Below are 17750 nucleotides of genomic sequence, written 5' to 3'. Positions count from 1 at the left end.
AGAACACAACTAATTTTTAATGATAGTAAACTTCTCAAGTGACCAACTAAGTATTTACTTCTATTAAAATTAATCTCAGCTATGTGCAAAGTAAAACTCCAAATAGCAGTGCTGTGAAAAACATGGTTTAGTCTCTATTACATAAGACAACAATTGGATAGTCTAGGGCCGGTGGGGTTAAATCTATGTCTGTCCTTACAAAACTGGAGTTATGTTATTGAGTAATATATGAGCTACTTATAAAATTGGAGTTATGTTTGAGCAATGTATGAGTTACTTAATGCCACAAATGTGCTACCTGATAAACAACCACAGGAACTTTATGGCAATGACTGTTCATTTGTCCAGGATCAGCATGGCCTCATGTCTGATGATCTTGATTGGGCTTGCTCAAGGGTCTGAGAGAACCCTAATTCCTGAACCCTTGAGCTGGCCTCAACAGAGAAATAAAAGGTTTGACTGACATGGACTAACTGTGTTCCATTATCACCATCCAGCAGGTTAGATTTTCCATATTCCTACAGAATGAAAAGTAGAAACACTCAGGACCTTTTGAGACCCAAACTCAAAATTAAAGAACTGCCATTTCTGTATCTTTTTATTGGCCAGAGAAAACTACTTGGAGTGAGTAACCAGAGTCTTGAACTTTGAGGTCTAGTAAAAAAAAAAAAAAAACATGTCGGAGGGGAGGAATGAAGATAGAATCATGAAGAGAATTGTCTTCACAAGTAGAACAGGGAAGAGAGACAACAAGCCAACCTACTTTCAGTCTCTGCCCTGTGTTTTCTAGTCTGTTACAGAATTATATGTCTTTCCCTTTTCTGTCCTGACTTAAACATGAAGACATTGTAATGAAAGAGGAGAAAAAAAGAGCACATCCCTTAGATGTGTTTGACAATAATGAATTTATTCACTGCTTAATGCATGGTAATTTTCTTCTATTAAAGTAGACAATAATCTTGATAGCATTCTTCTACCCTTTATTGTGTGCAGATATTTGCTAATCTCGAGCCTCCTCTTTTTCTTCTTGATGTACAGCTATTAGGGTTCACCAGTATCTTATCCTAACCCATATTGATCCATCCTAATCTCTGTGTAAGTCACAATGCAGACAGCAAGGGGAATTGAGACAATGGGGTTCAAAATAGTAAGGGGATTTTCAGTGTTATCTCCATGATACTGGCAGTACCTTCTCTGGGTCCAGTTTTTAAAATGCAGAGATACTGCTAAAAAAAAGAAATGGTTCCTAGCTAGCTATTCAATGATTATTACAAAAGGCAACTGTCTAGCTACTTGGTAGCAAGCAAGCAAAGAAGGCCAGTTAGTGGACTGACTTGAAGATGTTGCTTCTCACAGCACCTGAAAGTGTAACATTTATGATCACATAAAATGAATCTAGGAACAGGAAGTTGGTGGAAGCCATTCATGGAGGATGTGGGTGAAGGAAATACACCCAGCACTGTTGTTGACCTTTTGCTAAGCCATCTTCTTCTTTGGCCCGAGAAAGTAGAGAGTAGATAGTCATTCACAGCATGTATGATTGCAAACACCAAGATTTTGCCTGTATAGTCACACTGCATGACTGTCATCTGTCACATGACTTCTAACAAACGTGAAGACATCAGGATCATGTAAGCTGGATATCAACAAGGTGATGGTGAATGGTTGCTTTCTTGTATTGTGCCATCAGACTTAAGGGCTTCAGAAACCTAGATTTTCACTTTCTAGAAATAAGCAAAAGTCAACAACAAAAATACAATTAAATAGGAATAAATAGAAACTCATAGATGTCAAGAAACTTGTAGATAAACTCGTGAAAGTTCCAGAAACTTCATTTATACCACTGATTCCTGAGAGAGAGGGCTAGGCTAAGTCCCTTCTCAGAACTGTTGCAAGGCAGTCACTTTTGCCAGTGCTGTGGGTATCTATGCTGAAGAAGAACAGAAGAAAAAAAATACAATGGGGCCATATAACATATCTTCTCAGTCCACTGTGAACTTAAACTTATGACAATGTTTTTTTTTTTAATTAGTCTTTTTATTTCGGTTTTCTGTTCCTACCTGAAATAATTTCTCTTCTGGAAGAAAGCAAATCCTATGATGTGCAGAATAATCCCCAGAAGGGAAAGTTTCACATAGAGAATGGTCAGCAGGGAACGTGGCGTGCTAGTGACACCTGTAACTACAGGTAAGGGTAAAGGGCAAGTCAGTCCAATAATGGTTCTCACCAAGGAATTAAGACAAACAGCTTTAAAATCACTTACAGTATTCCTAATGTTTAAGGAACGTCAAAATCAGAAAACCTTATTATCAATTATAATTTAAATACCACTCACACATCATTGTTTCAGGATCAAGTTTAGAAATCAATTCCAGATTTTGTGATTGATGGGCACTAACAAATATTTGACAGTGAAAAGATACACACTAAGTATTGTTAATACTTTCCAGTTACATAAGGAAAAAGTCCTCATGTAAACTTTATTTTATTTTTATGAAAATATAATTGCACCCTTTCCACCCATTCCTCTTTCTTTTTCCAAATTCCTCCATTTGTACCCACCTCCCATGTTCCCTCTCAAACTACTAACCTCTTCTAAATTGTTATTGTTGCATATTTATACATAATATGAAATACAGTCTGCTGAGTCCATTCGGTGTTATTTGCATGTACATGATTTCAGGACTGAGTACTTGGGATTGGATAAAGGGCCATCTCTGAGAGAAGACTATTTCTTCCCCTTCTCAGCACTGTTGGGCCTCATAAGGCCTAGGTGTGAGGCCCAGTGCAACTTCCTGAGTCTAGCTTGAGTTTGGAGACCTGTCTTTGGCCATGACTTCGCTTATGAGTGACTTAGCACATCCTGACCTATGCCCGCTTCTGCCCAGCCACTGCTAATGTGGCAGAATATTATTGGCCCTTGTTCTTTACTCCCCCTTTACCAATCCCAAGCTTCTCCACCCCCATCAAAACCCTATATAAGTTCCTGCCTGATACCATTAAATAAGATCCTGCTTCAAGAGATTCCTGACTCAGTGGGCATGTTTCTCCCCATGAGGGGTTGGGGAGGGCTGAGTTGTTCAACATTCACCATCCTGCTTGGCCTCAGGGAAAGTCCGGCAGGTTCGGCTCTGCACCCCCTGCCCTTTCTGCCAGAGAACCCAGCACAGCACACCTTAGTTAACGTAGATCTTTGTCTAAGGGTGCTCACACTATTAATCCCAGCATTTGGGAGTCAGAGGCAGTGGATCTCTGTGAGTTCCAGGCCAGTCTGGGCTACATAGTGAGTTACAGGACAGCCAAGAATAGGAAGTAAGAACCTATCTCAAATTTCTGAGAGCTACTGGTAGCAATGGCTTTGCCAGAGGCCACTGATAACTTACAGTGGATGATAATTAGTATTTAACAAGTTGACCTATGGGACGGAAAACTCTCTGATGGTGAGCCTCACTTGGAAAAGACCATTGGGGTCACTGATGTAAATGACTGTTCGTTTCTGTCTGTAGTTTTCCTCATGTGCCAATATGGGAATTTTTCCAAGTGCTTAAGTGTTTATCTCACAAATATATTCCATCTACTAGGCACATTTATAGCTGTGAATGGTCAGGAAGATGACTTCTGCTTAACTATGTAACTCTGATGAATAGAAATAATACTAGGATTTTTTTATTACTCAAATTGACATAGGAAAGTACTAGTACTCTCAGTCACAAAGACAGTTAATTTTAGACTTCAGAACAAATTCAATCCAAACTGGTTGCCCTTGGAGACAAATGTACAAGGACAACTTCTCAGGTGTTTATTCTTAAATTAAGATCAAGCGTGAAAAGCAACTTTGGTAGACATTACCCCCTGCAGTAACGGATTTTCTGCACATACTCCTAACCTCAAGGTTCATCAACTAACTATTGTTTAAGTCCTGAATTTCAATGTCACATTCTACCTGGGAACCCTGACCACACAGAGCTACGCTCATGGCCAAGTGTTACTCACTGGCTGGTCAGCACAACCTCCATAGCCTGAGAGAAACTGTGTGTTCAGTCTGGTTCTGTTTCTTATTATTTGCTCAAGAAGTGCTGTGTGGCTCTGAAAATGAGATCCATATTTGTCCAGAGGCTTTGCTGTAAAAGGAGAGGTGTGAGGTATGTGTGTGTGTGTGTGTGTGTGTGTGTGTGTGTACATGTCTGTGTCTGCTAAAAGGGAGATGTAACTGAGTGTGTAGAGGGAGAAGTACGAGAGATGTAGCTGAGTGGGTAGAAAGATACAGAAGGTGTACCTGTATAGAAGAGAGATGTGCATATAGGACAGTGTGTGCAAAGGAAGAAATATATGGCTATGTGGAGAATGTAACTGTGAAATAGATGAAACTGTGTATAGAGATGACATGCATACAGCTACATACATACATAAAGAATGTATGTAAAGAAATGTAACTATGAGGAGACAGACAGATTTTCATAAAGGGATTTTTCAAAATGAAATGAAAGAGAAAGTTAGCATCAGAAAGCATCTGTGTTTCCTTGTATATCCTCAGCAAAGTCTAGTTCTTAGATAGAGAAGATTTTTTTCCCCAATCCTGTAGCTCTGAAGGCATTTTTCTGCTACCCGGAGTACCTGGGAGTTGTCCTCTCATGTTGTGGTATCAAATAAACCAACAAATAAAGAGTTAAAAATAAAAATAAAATACATAGATGGTTTTTGTTCTCCATCTCCTAGAACATAGGAACTAAAAGAATTGTCACCATAGTAAAAGTATCTTTGGTATGCTAGTAAAATAATGGGTGTCTAGAGGCTCTTAGCTTCGTGGTGGAGACTATCACAGGAAAGGCTAAATTGTGATTAGAGAGTTGGGACTTGAAGCCAGAAACTACCACCATCACCACCACTGAACCTTTTATAGCTAGAGGCTGAGTTATTCACCAATGATCAATAACCAGACATTGTTACATTGACCATGTAATGAAAATGTAATAGAAATTATAAACACTGGTGTTTAAAAAGTGCTTGTATGGGAAACTCGAAGAATAGAAATCCCTAAGATAGCATGAAACTCTATGCTTCTTCTTCCATAGAGGGTCCAGAGACTCTCTTCAATTTGTCTGTCCTAATGTTGCAGTCTTTATAATAAACCAGTAATAATAATCAAAGTGTATTCTCAGTTCTGTGAATCATTCTGTCAAATCATTGACCCTGATACATAGATGATGGAAACATCCCGAGTGTATAGCTAGTGATAGATAACTGAAAACTTACTGGTGTCTGAAGTGGGTCTGTTGTCCTAGTTAGCTTTAACTGTCTACTTGCACAGCTTAAAGCCACCCCAAAGACCAGAGTATACTATGGGTGGCACCTGGGCAGGTGAGATAGATAGGAAGATAAACAAATAGATAGATAAAAAGATGATAGATAGATAGATGGATAGATAGATAGATAGATAGATAGATAGATAGATTGTAACATGAGGGCCGGCTTGTTGGGGTTTCTGCCCCCAATTCCCCACAGCCAGCAAACCCCAAAGAAAATCACACAGAGTCTACATTAGGTTATAAACTGATTGACCCATTAGCCCAGTCTTCTTATTAGCTCTTGTAGCTTATATTAACACATTGTTCTTATCTATGCTAGCCATATAGCTCAGTACCTTTCACAGCAGGGCAGGTCACATGTTGCTGCTTCAGTGATCTGGGCAGAACTGCGGAGGGAGCTTCCTGCTTCCCAGAATACTGTTCTCATCACCCCAACTCTACTTCCTGTCTGGTTGACCCGCCTATACGTCCTGCCTGGCCAATCAGCGTTTACTCAAAACATGGTTGACAGAATACAGACAATTCTCCTGCACCAATAGATAGATAGACAGATAGACAGACAGATAGAGTATGGGTCTGAGTAGGTAGCAGGCAGCATTAGTCCATAGGTTCTGCCTCAAGAGTGTGCTGAGTCGTCTTGACTTTCCTCTTTCCTCCTTTAAGTGGCTTTTTGTTTCAAACAAAACTTCAAATACTTATTTTCATGGAAGAGTAAGCTCAATACAATTTTTTAAAAAAGAAACAAAAAAGAGATATTCACCTCGATTCTGTTCTGTAGACAGAAGCTTGGTGCCAGTCGGATGGGAGACAAAGCAGAACACAGCAGACATATTGTTCTGCTCCCAGTGGTATGTGCTCCTGACAGTCACGGTGCCATTGCTGTGTGATTCCTTCTTAGTGACGTGATTCCCATCTGGAGTCCAAAAGATCTGTGCAGCTGGCTTGCCTGCAATTGCCTCACAAACTGCTGTTCTGTTTTCCCCTGGAAACAAGGTTACTTCTGGGGGGACTGTGGGGATAGAAGGGAAAAAAAATTCTATCTTATCACAAACTACAAAAGCATTCGTTTCTATCTAAATCTGGTGAAATACCACAGTATGTAACCTTGTTGCTTACCTAGCACTTGAAGGTCATATCCTTCTTGGAAATCCCCATCAGGTGTTGTTATTTGACATGAGTAATACCCATCATGACTGAGGGCCACGGCACTGATCTGAACGTCAGGACTCTGCTCAGGTGTGGAGGCCCAGGTGATTCTCCTGTCGGTGCAGCCTATTTTACTGGTCTCCTTTGTCTCCAAGGTATAGGATATTCTGCAGGAAGGCTGGCCTCTGGGGGTTAGGAGCCACGTTATTAATACTGCTTTTGCCAGTGGAACAGCAGGGCAGGACAGCAGAGCCTTTGTGCCCATCTCTACATACAGTGTGGTGTTAGCTAACACACACACAAAGAGATAAACAGAAAGGAGAGAAAGAGAGCTTACTAAAGGATTTGGTATGTTCTATTTACCTATAGTAGATTACATAAAGCTGTATTTTTTGAATGTCTTTTGTTCTGGCACTAATATCCTAAAAACTATGTAATTAATTAATTATAATTCACAAAATATGCATTATTTTTTTAAAAAATCGAATACTAGCCAACTGTGCCATCTGATACACATTTCTGGTGGATCAGGGTGTATTGTAAGTATTTGAAGTTAACACAATAGTTTTGATATCTAGAGACAGACAATTGCTTCTCAGTCTTTCAGCTATGATCAAGTAAGCCAGTCATAAAAACACAATAAAATTACATTAAATTACAAAAAGAGTATGCTAAATCTATTTTTTTGGTGGTGGACAATATTGATGTCATCATACAATTCATGATTCTCAGGAAAAAATTTTGTGATTGTCTCCTAAGTTTTGGTCAGTAAATAAATAATCATCAAGTCTCCTCCTAAGGATTGAGATAAGCATTAATGTGGAAAATATGAAGACACTGTCATTAAAAGTAATTCATGGCTTTTTTATTTAACTAGTTAGAATTTTATGTTTATTTTTATTTATAGATTAGAAATAAGCTAAATCAATTGATTTTAAAACATTTTATACAAGTTCTCTAGCCTGACCATCTCATGAAAAATAAAATAATAATCAGTAGAACTAGAAAATTCTTATAAATATTTGTTTCCAGTGAAAAGGTAATTTTACTGACAGTGTATAAAATTATTAGATATAATACTTAGATATGTTTGCCTTCCATCTTATTAGATAAGTAAAAATTCACAAACAGTTCAGCTCTGAGTTTTGCTCATAGATTTTGTTTCTGTAGTCAAAATAATACACAAGTTGACCGTTGTGCCCATTTATAAAAAGTTTAAATTAAGCCTCAGAACCTGTAAGCTTCTCCTACTTAGAACCTCATGCAATTCATACATTGGCAAAAGGCACCATGACTGATAAGTTTACTGAAGGGTGTTCATTCCATCAAAGCGTCTGTTCCAGCTCACTTGCAACAACTATGGGGATCAGGATGACCTCACTTTAATGTAATCACAAATAGTTATGTGATGGAGGGACTTTTTGCATGAATGAGCTCTGTCTTTGGTAAAATTTCTCCCTTTTCTTGCTGTGTCACTTGTCTCCTCTGGGCACAAAAGTAAGCCTCACATCTTATCGCCAAATAAAAGTCATATCACCATGTTAAATGAAAAGTGGGACGTTAAACCCAAATTTGATGGGAATGGCCTGCATAAACTCATATATCTGAATGCTGAATCATGAGGAAGTAGTACTGTTTGAAAGATTAGAAGGATAAGGAGGTATGTCTTTGTTTGAGTGGGTATGATCTTGTGGGAGGAAATATTTCATCAGAAGTGGGCTTTGAGGTTTCAAAAACCCATGCTGGGCCCAGTCTCTCCCTCCATCCCCCCACATCCTCCACCACATTAGGATGTACCTGTCACCTACTCCAGCCCCATGAGTGACACCATAGTTCCACCCTGATGATATTGGATTAAACTTCTGAACCATAAGCAAGACCTCAATTAAATGCTTCCTTTAGTAGGAGTTGCCTTGGCTATGGCGTCTCTTCACAGCAATAGAACAGTGACTAAGACACCAATGTTCTTTCCATCGCTGCAAGTTTACAAAGATTTAGAGGCACACAAGGATATACCTTGTTAGGGAAACAACTAGCAGTCCAATTACTCAGGACCTGTGACAGCACCACACTTGGACCACTAGACACGTCTACTAAGAGGAAGGCTGGAATACTACAGCCGGGGTATCAGCTACTTCCTAACCAAGACCCACTCTCCATCACCTCAGTGGTGGCCACTACATAAGGAAGAAATTTACACTGTACAGAAAGGGAATCCAGCTGCTGATCCATCCAAGGCCCCGGCAGCTGATAATCTGGTGGTTCCTGCTGGTGTCCCTTATTTGAATAACTTGAATCTAGAAAAAAATATTTAGAGAAAATCTATTTTATATGTTCATATAGAGTGAAACCTTCTTTCTCAAGAAAGCCTTATTCATTACAATAGATAACCATTAACCTTCACAAAAATTACTCATCAAAATCACCGTAAAACGTAAGATGTTATGACAGCTAGCAATGAAAGAACATAAATATCTTGAAATTCACATTTATGAAGTTTTAATTAGTAGTTTCTTTTTCATAAAACCTCTCATTTAATGAACAGTATATTACAAGGAAACCCTTCTTTTTCCTGATGTCCTAATCATGATCCCTGGTATGGTCTCAGTCAGTGTGGTCATCTTCATTCGAGAGGATCTTATAAACCTCCTCCATATACCTCACTCTAATTAATTTTGTTTGACCATATGGTGCATCTCTTACCTAGACAATGTAGAGCTTTTGTAATAAATAAAATCAAATAATAAATCAATATAATTTAAAAAAATAATAAATCAAAATAATAAAATCAAAATAATAAAATTTTTTGTAATAAAATCAAAATTAAAAATGATTCATCCATTACTTCCCTTCCTCATTTATTTTTTTCTACTTTGTAACAGGGGGACAAAAAGAAAAAGTAAAACAGACATCAAAGGAAGAATTCAAATGAGAATTCATATCTACTTTGACTTCCTAGTTCCATACTTCCAGATTCCTATTGGCAACTACTTCTCCTGCGTTCTGTAGAATTCTTAACTATCAGAATAATCACAATCATGCATTATGGCATTAACTTAGTTCTTTTTTTTTCTTTATCTTTGCAATTACAGCCTACTTGTTCTTTAGTCTATGATAACAGCGAGATCATGGTCTTTGCTGCTTTAGTGGAAATGATGCTACACAGAATTCTACACCCCTTCTACTCTTGCTCAAAATTCTATCTTTTGAGAAACCACACCTCTTTCATTCTCAGATGTTAGAGTATGGTGGAAGATGAATTTCAAATTATATCCTAACTGTAAGCAATAGATTGATAATTGTATTAATTTTAGATAGAGAAATTTTGAGATTAAGAAAAGTCATGAAGGATAAAGGTGGGCATTGTAGAAAGATGCACCACCAATTCTCTGCCAAAAACAAATCCCGATCTTTAGCTTGTAGGTACATAACAACAGAAAGTCTAGACAAAGAAGCAAAACCTGTTACAGCTGCTGGAAGAAATAGGTAAATTCACTTTCATAGTTTAGATATTTCAACATCCCTCTATCAGAAATGGAGAAACCAACAGTAGATACAAAATCAGGCAAGGCATAACTGAACATAACAACTCCATCACCTGCTAAGTGTAATTTATATCTCTATAGATGACTTTCTATTGTAGAATATATATTTTCCAAGCTCATATGGTGCTTTCATCAAAGTAGCATAGATTATATACTGAGTCACAATATACATATCACAATTTTTTATTTGTTTTATGTATATGGGTATATTGTTTATATGTATCTATGAGCACCACGTACATGCCTGGTGCCATCAAAAGAGTACATCTGATCCCCTGGAACTGGAGTCACAGTTAGATATGAGCCATCATGTGCATTGTGGGAATCAAAGCCAAGTCATTTGAAAGAGCAGCCAGTGCTGTGAACCACTGATCCATCTCTCCATATTAACACATTGTAAAGAGTGGAATCACACCATGACTGCTCCTTGACTATAATTTCAAGAAACTAGAAAAAGAAGAGCAAAAATATCCAAAATAAGCAGAAGAAAAGTTAGAGTCAAGGGAACACAGGAGAATAGAGAAATTCTACAAAACTAAAGCTGATTCTTTTAATGGATCAGTAAAACTGAGAATAAACCAGGCAGACGTTAAGAAAATTGATCAATTAGCCAAATTAAGGGAGAAAATCAGAAGAAATGTGTTAATAACATTAAATAATAGAGGTGATATTACTTGAATTCCAACGGACATTGAAAGAAAAATGGAGACTACTATAAAGAATTGTATGACAAGATATTTGATAAACTAGATGAAACAGACAAAATCTTTGAATCACACAATCTACCTAAACAAAGAGAAACATGGGGGAGAAGAGGGGAGGAGAGAAGGAGAAGAAAGGAATTAGAGTCTATGTTAGCAACAGAAAGATACTTCAAAAGCAAAGCAAGTTACTAGAAACTTTTAAAACTGTCCAATGTTAATGCTAATTGTCCTGATGAAGTACATACCTAGTAACAGAATTTCAAACTAGATTAAGCAAAATGTAACCACATGTAGATGGTTTCACAGTCATAGATGGAGGTTTTGACACATTTTCCTCAGAGATGAGTAGAACCATTCGAACTTTAAAAAGTAGGATAGACACATAATATATTGATAACATTATCAATTAGAGTGACCAAAGAGACATTTATAAAACAGTCCAATGTAATAATGTATATTTGCAAATGTCCTAGGTATATTTATCAAAGTTGATTGTCTGCAGAATCACAAAACATATCTCTACATTTAAGGTTAGAGGCTCAGCAGGAAAAGGCACTGGTGGCCAAGACTGAGGACCTGAGTTTGAACTCTGGAACCCACATAGAGAAGGAAAGGAACTTCTGAGGTTGTCCCGTGACTCTGAGACAAACGCTGTGGAATGGGTGCACATGAGCACACGCACGCACGCACACACACACTACATATATAGTTTTATAAGTTTGAAGATTGTTAAATTAATTTCATATAAAGGCCTCTCATGCTCACTTAATTATTGAAAATGGATTATTAATAGTGTATTTTATGTCAGACTTATATTTTATACATTTTGAAGCAGTAGGAGATAAACTTGTATTTTTGTACTTGAGGAGAAAATCAATTTGGTTTCATGTTGATCAGCTTTCTTAGGAATTGTGGTCCTGGTGAAACAGATCTAGGACTAGAGTTCTATCATCTTAGCTAGCAAGCTGGCCTGTCCCATCTTTGTAATAGTTATTTCAGACTCTAGTTCTTATCTTGTCCCCCCTTTCCATTAATAAATTCCAGTAACTTTACTTCCAATGCTTAAGACTCAGCAATCTATGACACCAGTCTATAAACTGACCTGTTTCCAGGCCACCTTGTCTTTTTTTCACTTATAATAGAGGACTGTCCCTTCCTATCTGAGTTTAGTGCCTCAACTTTATTCTGGATCCCATTGCTCCCCTTCTCAGAGAATTTTTCCATTTTCTTTCTTTCATCCTTTCTTTTTCCTTCCTTTCTTTCTTCCTTCCTTCTTTTTGGTGGGGGGGAATACAGCCTTAAAGATGGGACAATGAAGAAATCAACTAAAACTTTTCTTTTCAGGCAGTCACTCATCTTGAAAGTCATGATAACAACTAACAGAATAATGTCTTTGGTAGAATATTTGTAGAAAACCTGATTATTAAAAATAATCAGCTTAAAAGTAACCCATAGAGTGTTAAAGTTATTCTGTTAGCCTGTAACAAAGGTACGTGTCTGTAATTCCAAGAGTTAGAAGGTTGAGGCAGGAGGATTATCATAGTCAAAAGTTAGTCAGAACAATGGTTTCAGTTCCTAAAAACCTCAGAATGTCACACTTACCAGGCGCCAAAATAATGACGGAGATCAGTAAGCCCAAGACCGACGTCCTCCCCACAGCATTCATCTGGAGTGGTTTCTAGTGAAACACAAATCACCATGAGCTCTGGATGGACTCAGTGAATCTGTCCCTCAAGGTCAACGTTTGTGCTCAGTTCAGCAGATGGAAGGGTGACTTTTCTTCCGCATTTTGCCTATCTTTATCTTCATCTCCATTCTGTGTGCTATTGGATGATTAAGCCAGCACAGAAAAAAAAAAAAAAACCAAAAAACATCAGTGGTGTTTGCTGAGTGATAAAGAAAAAAGGCAAAGCTTAACTCATTCATTCTTTCACAATCTTAAAACATTAAGATACACTTTAAGGCAATTCCAATTTTAAAGCAATATTTTTAAAAGAATTAATCATACACTGGAAAATGAGCAAATATTGTGTGTACAATTGATGAAATTGTGCATCTATGTGAAGTTGGACAAACATTTGCAAAATTTCCAAACCGAGGTGCTGACATTTTGCTAATTCAATCTTCTGACATGCTCTTCCTTAGTTTTCCTTCTGAAGAAGCAAACACAGCGCTAACATCTCTCATCATTGTTCTTTGGTGTCAGTTACCGAGCTCCACATGAAATGAGTGCTTTGAAGAGCTTATCCTTGCATGCTGATTTGGACTTATCAAAGTGTATATCATCACGTATTCATCACTTTCTCTGTGAACTTAAGTTGTTTATTTGGTGACTAATATTTAAAGCTTTTAGAGGAATTCTTGATTTGCAGATACATTTTGGTCTCTATGGTACCCATTTTCTTGGATATAGATCTACAAATAAAGGCAATAGATCATTGGGCAGTGTGACTTTATGTAATACTTTCTTTTAGGGGTTAACTTGCCTTTCCCCTTTTTTTCATCTTAAAATTGTGTCCCAGTACCTGATTTTTAAAGAAAGTAATTTTATCTATAATTACTTAAAATGAAACTTTATATATAGATGATAGATAGATAGATACATACATACATACATACATACATATGCTGAGTAATACTCCATTGTGTAAATGTATCACATTTTAAAATCTGTTCTTCAGTGGTGGAAATTACCTTGGTTGTTTCCAATTTCTGGCTATTAGGAATATATCATAAATAAATAAGGTTGCACAAGTGTCCTTGTGATAGGATGTAGTGTCCTCTGGGTTAGGCTTAGCTTTCATGACCCAGGAAGCAGGCAGAGCAGCCACCAGAGATGCTCAGAAGGCCCAGCTGTAACTTAGCATTTTAAAATTTGCTCATGTGGTCAACGAAAGGCTAAAAGATACATAGTAAAATAGGTCCAGGCAGAAAATCCTCTAAATAAGTTTCAGTGTGTTTTGCAATGTGTGCGGGCTTAAGAAAGAAATAAAAAGCATATGGACAGTCATAGAAAGGGATAAATTTTTCAAAATAACAAATCTTTAAATAGAGAAGTAAAGTAATATAAAAGAGAGTAAGATACATAACAATGGAAAATACACGGGGAATTTGGAACCTGTGTGTGTGTATTGTGTTGATTTTGATTTTTGATTGCTTAAAAGCAAATGACAGCTTCAAAGAGACCTGGAATTGAAAGAGGGACTGCTGAATTAAAGCAGCCTACATACTTTATGAATGTTTTAACTTTACAATGGAAGTCAGAAAAATATATTCATCAAATGGAAATCAAATGCTTTGGAGAAAAGGTTTTGCTCACAGGAAATGAGAGGCTATTGATTCTTTTCAGATTAATATGGATCAGTTTTGATCAAGGAGACCATGAAAATGAGATACATCTGCTTTTGGTAGTACCAATGTTCTTCATAAGAAGATGATGGGCATCAAAGAAATTCCTTATGGAGTTTGCTTTCATTGTGGCAAAAGCTAGTCATTTGGGCAAGAAACTGCTTTTGTGTTGATTGCTTAACAATATGCTGTGTAAACTGGACAGACAGGACCCACAGGAAAGTGACTGTTGAATTTTGCCAAAACAAGGTAGGACAGTCCTTTGAAGACTCCTGCTTCACAGAAGAGTCTGCCAGGGATCTGCAGGACTCAGAGGAAAGTGACTGATGAAATTGCCAATACAGGGTAGGACAGTCCTTCAAATTTCCTACTTCACTGAAAAGTCTGTCAATTATTGTAGGCCTGTAGGATGAAGGTGGATGCCCTAACATTTCAGACGCTCTTTGGGTGACTTCCAGGCAGTCAGATGTCTCTGTCATTTCTAGAGTTCTGGAAGTTGTTTGCAATGCACTTCCTATTTACTCAGATAACATTTATTATAGCCTTCTGGGGTCTTAGATGGAGTTGAAGACTAGATAGTTATAGCTCAAGTTTTTGTTAATGGTGATATAAAGTAAATTAGGTATTAAACTTTGAAGTCACTAAGATGGGGTGGTGGAGTGTTTTCTTCAGATTTGCTAAATACAAGTAGACTCACTATTGTGAATGTAATTCTTATTTTTTTCTTTCTTTTTTCTTTTTCTTTTTCTTTTTCAAGACAGGATTTCTCTGTAGCTTGGAGCCTATCCTGGAACTAACTCTTGTAAACCAGGCTGGCCTTGAACTCACAGAGATCTGCCTGCCTCTGCCTCCTGGGTGCTGGGATTAAAGGCGTGTGCCACCAATGTCTAGATTATAATTCTTATTTCTTAACTGGTTTTTGTGTATATAGTTTTTTTATGATGAATTTAAAACCTTTCATTTTTATTAAGACAAAAGAGGAAAATGTAGGATATCTTTAGGTGTGTTACAATTGTTTATGCTGTAGAACATTTGTTTTAATGATACAAAGATGTGTAGAATTCATTTATCTTGCATTTATTTAACTCTGTGAAGCTGTGTTACTTTGCATGTCTAAAACACCTGATTGGCCTAATAAAAAGATGAATGGCTAGAAGATGGGCAGAAGAGAGAAATGGGTGGGACTGGCAGGCAGAGAGAATAAATAGGAGGAGAAATCTGAGAAGGGGGATTAGGGAGCCAGAGTAAGGAGATGAGGATGCTAGGGTTCAATCAGTTAGTCACACAATCAGTCACTAATTAATTGAGAAAGTAAAATATACAGAAGTAAGAAAAGGAAAAAGTCCAGAGACAAAAGGTAGATGAGATAATTAGTTAAGAAAAGCTGGCTAGAAGTAAGCTAAGCTAAGAGTAGGCATCCATAGCCAAGAATAGGCCTCCTGATGATTTATTTGGGAATTGGGTGGTAGGCTCCCACTAAAGCCAAAGACTAACAGAGTTACCGAATTTTTTGAGTTAATCTTGTATCCAGCTACATCACTGAAGGTGTTTATTAGCTGTAGAAGCTCCATGGGAGAATTTGTGATATCACTTATGTATGCTGTCATATCATCTGCAAATAGCATAAGTTTGACTTCCTTTTCAATTTGTATCCCCTTGATCTCCTTCAGTTGTCTTATTGCTTTAGCTAAGAATCCAAGTACTATATTGAATATGTACTGAGAGAGTGAAAAACCTTGTCTTACTATTGATTTTAGTGGAATTGCTTTGATTTTTTTTCTCTGTTTAAGTTGATGTTGGCTACAGTCTTGCTGTAAATTGCCTTTATTGTGTTAAGGTAAGACCATTGTATCCCTCATCTTTCCAAGTCTGATTTTTTATGAATTAATTTTTCCCAGCCAAAACAGGGTTTCCCCTTTCTCTTTCCCTCCCAGTCCCTCTCCTCATCCTTTTTTCTTCTCCCCACTTTCACTTCTTTTCCTTTCATTTCAGAAAAGTGCAGGCCTCCCACGTATACAAGTCAGTCATGGCATATCAAGTTGCAGTAAGACTAGGTGCCTCCTCTCCTATTAATGCTGAATGAGGCAACCAAGTAGGAGGAAAGGGTCTGAAAATCAGGTGACAGAGTCAGAGACAGCTCCTGCTCTCTCTGTTAGGAGTTTCACCAGAAGACCAAGCTACACAACTGTAACTTATATAAAGAGGGTCTAGGTCAGTCAGTCCCATGCAAGTTCTCTGGTTGGCAATTCAGTCTTTGTGAGCCCTTATGAAATCAGGTTAGTTGATTATTTGGGTTTTCTTGTACTGTCTGTGGTCCCTCTTGATCTCACAATCCTTCCTCTTTATCTTCCAGAGGATTCCCTGAGGTCTATCTAATGTTTGGCTCTAGATCTGCATTTGTTTCCATCAGTCACTGGGTGAAACCTCTCTGACAATTGGACTAGGCAATGGTCTATGAGTATAGCAGAATACCATCAGGAATCATTTCATTGAGTTTTTTTTTTCTCTTTTGCCAGTTACGCTTGGTTCTTTTCTAGGTCTCTGGCTATCCAGCCTCTGGGTTTTGGCATTACAAACTGGGCTCCCATTAATAGTATGGGTCTCAAGATGGACCAGTCATTGGTTGGCCACACTCATAATTTATGTGCTTCTTTGTCCCAGCATACCCTTGTAGGCAAGGCAGATTGTAGGTCAAAGGTTATATGCCTGGGTTGGGATACCAATCCTTCCTATGGAAGTCTTGTCTGGTTACAGGAGATGGCCAATTCAGGCTCCATATCTCCCATTGCTATGAGTCGTCTTAGCTAGAATAATCCTCATAGGTAAATGGGAGTTTTCATTGTACTAGTTTTCTAGCTCACCCCAGAGGTGATTCCAATCAACTTTTCCAGTACTCTCTCCCTCCATCCTCCCCCACCTGATTCCTCCTGTTCCCATGCCTATCCCCATTCTTACCTTTTCCATATCAACCTTGAAGTCTATTCTATTTCCACTTCTCAGTGAGATTCATATGTCCCTGCCTTGAGCCTTTCTTGTTCCTTAACTTCTTTGGGTCTGTGGATTTTAGCATAATTATCCTTTACTTTATGGCTAATATCAATCGATTAAAAAAAAACTTAAAAACATATATGTTAGTTTAGCTTAGTAGCCTGTACAATGAAATGTCTCTCTGTATTTAGCTTTTTCACAGTCAAAAATTCAAAGAAAACACAAAAATATACATAATCCAAACTCTCTGTGTATATTCACATGGCTTATTTTCTTTCTTTTTTTTTTTCATTTAAACACTGCCTGGCCCATTATCTGTAGCCTCTTTTTTTAATTAATTAATTTATTTGTTTATAAAAATTTCCACTTCCTCCCCTCCTCCCCATACCCTCCCATTCCCCCCACTCCCTCTCCCCCCCCCACTCCCTCTCCTCCTCCCTCTCCAGTCCTAAGAGCAGTCAGGGTTTCCTGCCCTGTGGGAAGTTCAAGTTCCTCACGTCTCCCTCCAGGTCTAGGAAGGTGAGCATCCAACCAGACTAGGATCCCAAAAAGCCAGTACATGCAGACAAAACAAGAGCCAGTGCCATTGTCAATGGCTTCTCAGTCGGCCCCCATGTCAGCCACATTCAGAGACTCCGGTTTGATCACATGCTCGTTCAGTCCCAGTCCAGCTGGCCTTGGTGAGCTCTCATTCGATCAGTCCCCTTGAATCA

The 17750-nt window shown here is 38.0% G+C and overlaps 1 protein-coding gene across 1 annotated transcript; it reads right to left on the bottom strand.

Annotated features, from left to right (window-relative positions):
• Positions 1 to 881: 881 nt before the first annotated feature.
• Positions 882 to 12552, bottom strand: LOC125392891 (cell surface glycoprotein CD200 receptor 2-like). Its single transcript, XM_048422871.3, has 6 exons — positions 12304 to 12552; positions 8651 to 8749; positions 6423 to 6740; positions 6067 to 6315; positions 2061 to 2181; positions 882 to 1724 (listed from the first exon to the last, which is right to left on the bottom strand). The coding sequence occupies exons 1-6, from the start codon at positions 12365 to 12367 to the stop codon at positions 1718 to 1720; spliced, it is 858 nt and encodes a 285-aa protein (XP_048278828.2). The 5' UTR covers positions 12368 to 12552; the 3' UTR covers positions 882 to 1717.
• Positions 12553 to 17750: the final 5198 nt, after the last annotated feature.

Source organism: Myodes glareolus, chromosome 2 (genome assembly GCF_982192425.1).
Source record: "Myodes glareolus chromosome 2, mMyoGla1.1, whole genome shotgun sequence".
NCBI classification, from domain to species: Eukaryota; Metazoa; Chordata; class Mammalia; order Rodentia; family Cricetidae; genus Myodes; species Myodes glareolus.
This window is presented reverse-complemented; position numbering and strand designations above follow the sequence as displayed.

What these genes read in the sequence shown, in the direction of transcription:
- LOC125392891 (XM_048422871.3), bottom strand. Translation starts at nt 12,367, where the DNA reads ATGAATGCTGTGGGGAGGACGTCGGTCTTGGGCTTACTGATCTCCGTC. An exon ending in CGTCATTATTTTGGCGCCTG is followed by an intron (nt 8,750 to 12,303) that starts GTAAGTGTGACA and finishes ATTTTTTTCTAG; the next exon opens with ATTCAAGTTATTCAAATAAG. An exon ending in GGATTCCCTTTCTGTACAGT is followed by an intron (nt 6,741 to 8,650) that starts GTAAATTTCTTC and finishes TGTGTGTGTTAG; the next exon opens with CTAACACCACACTGTATGTA.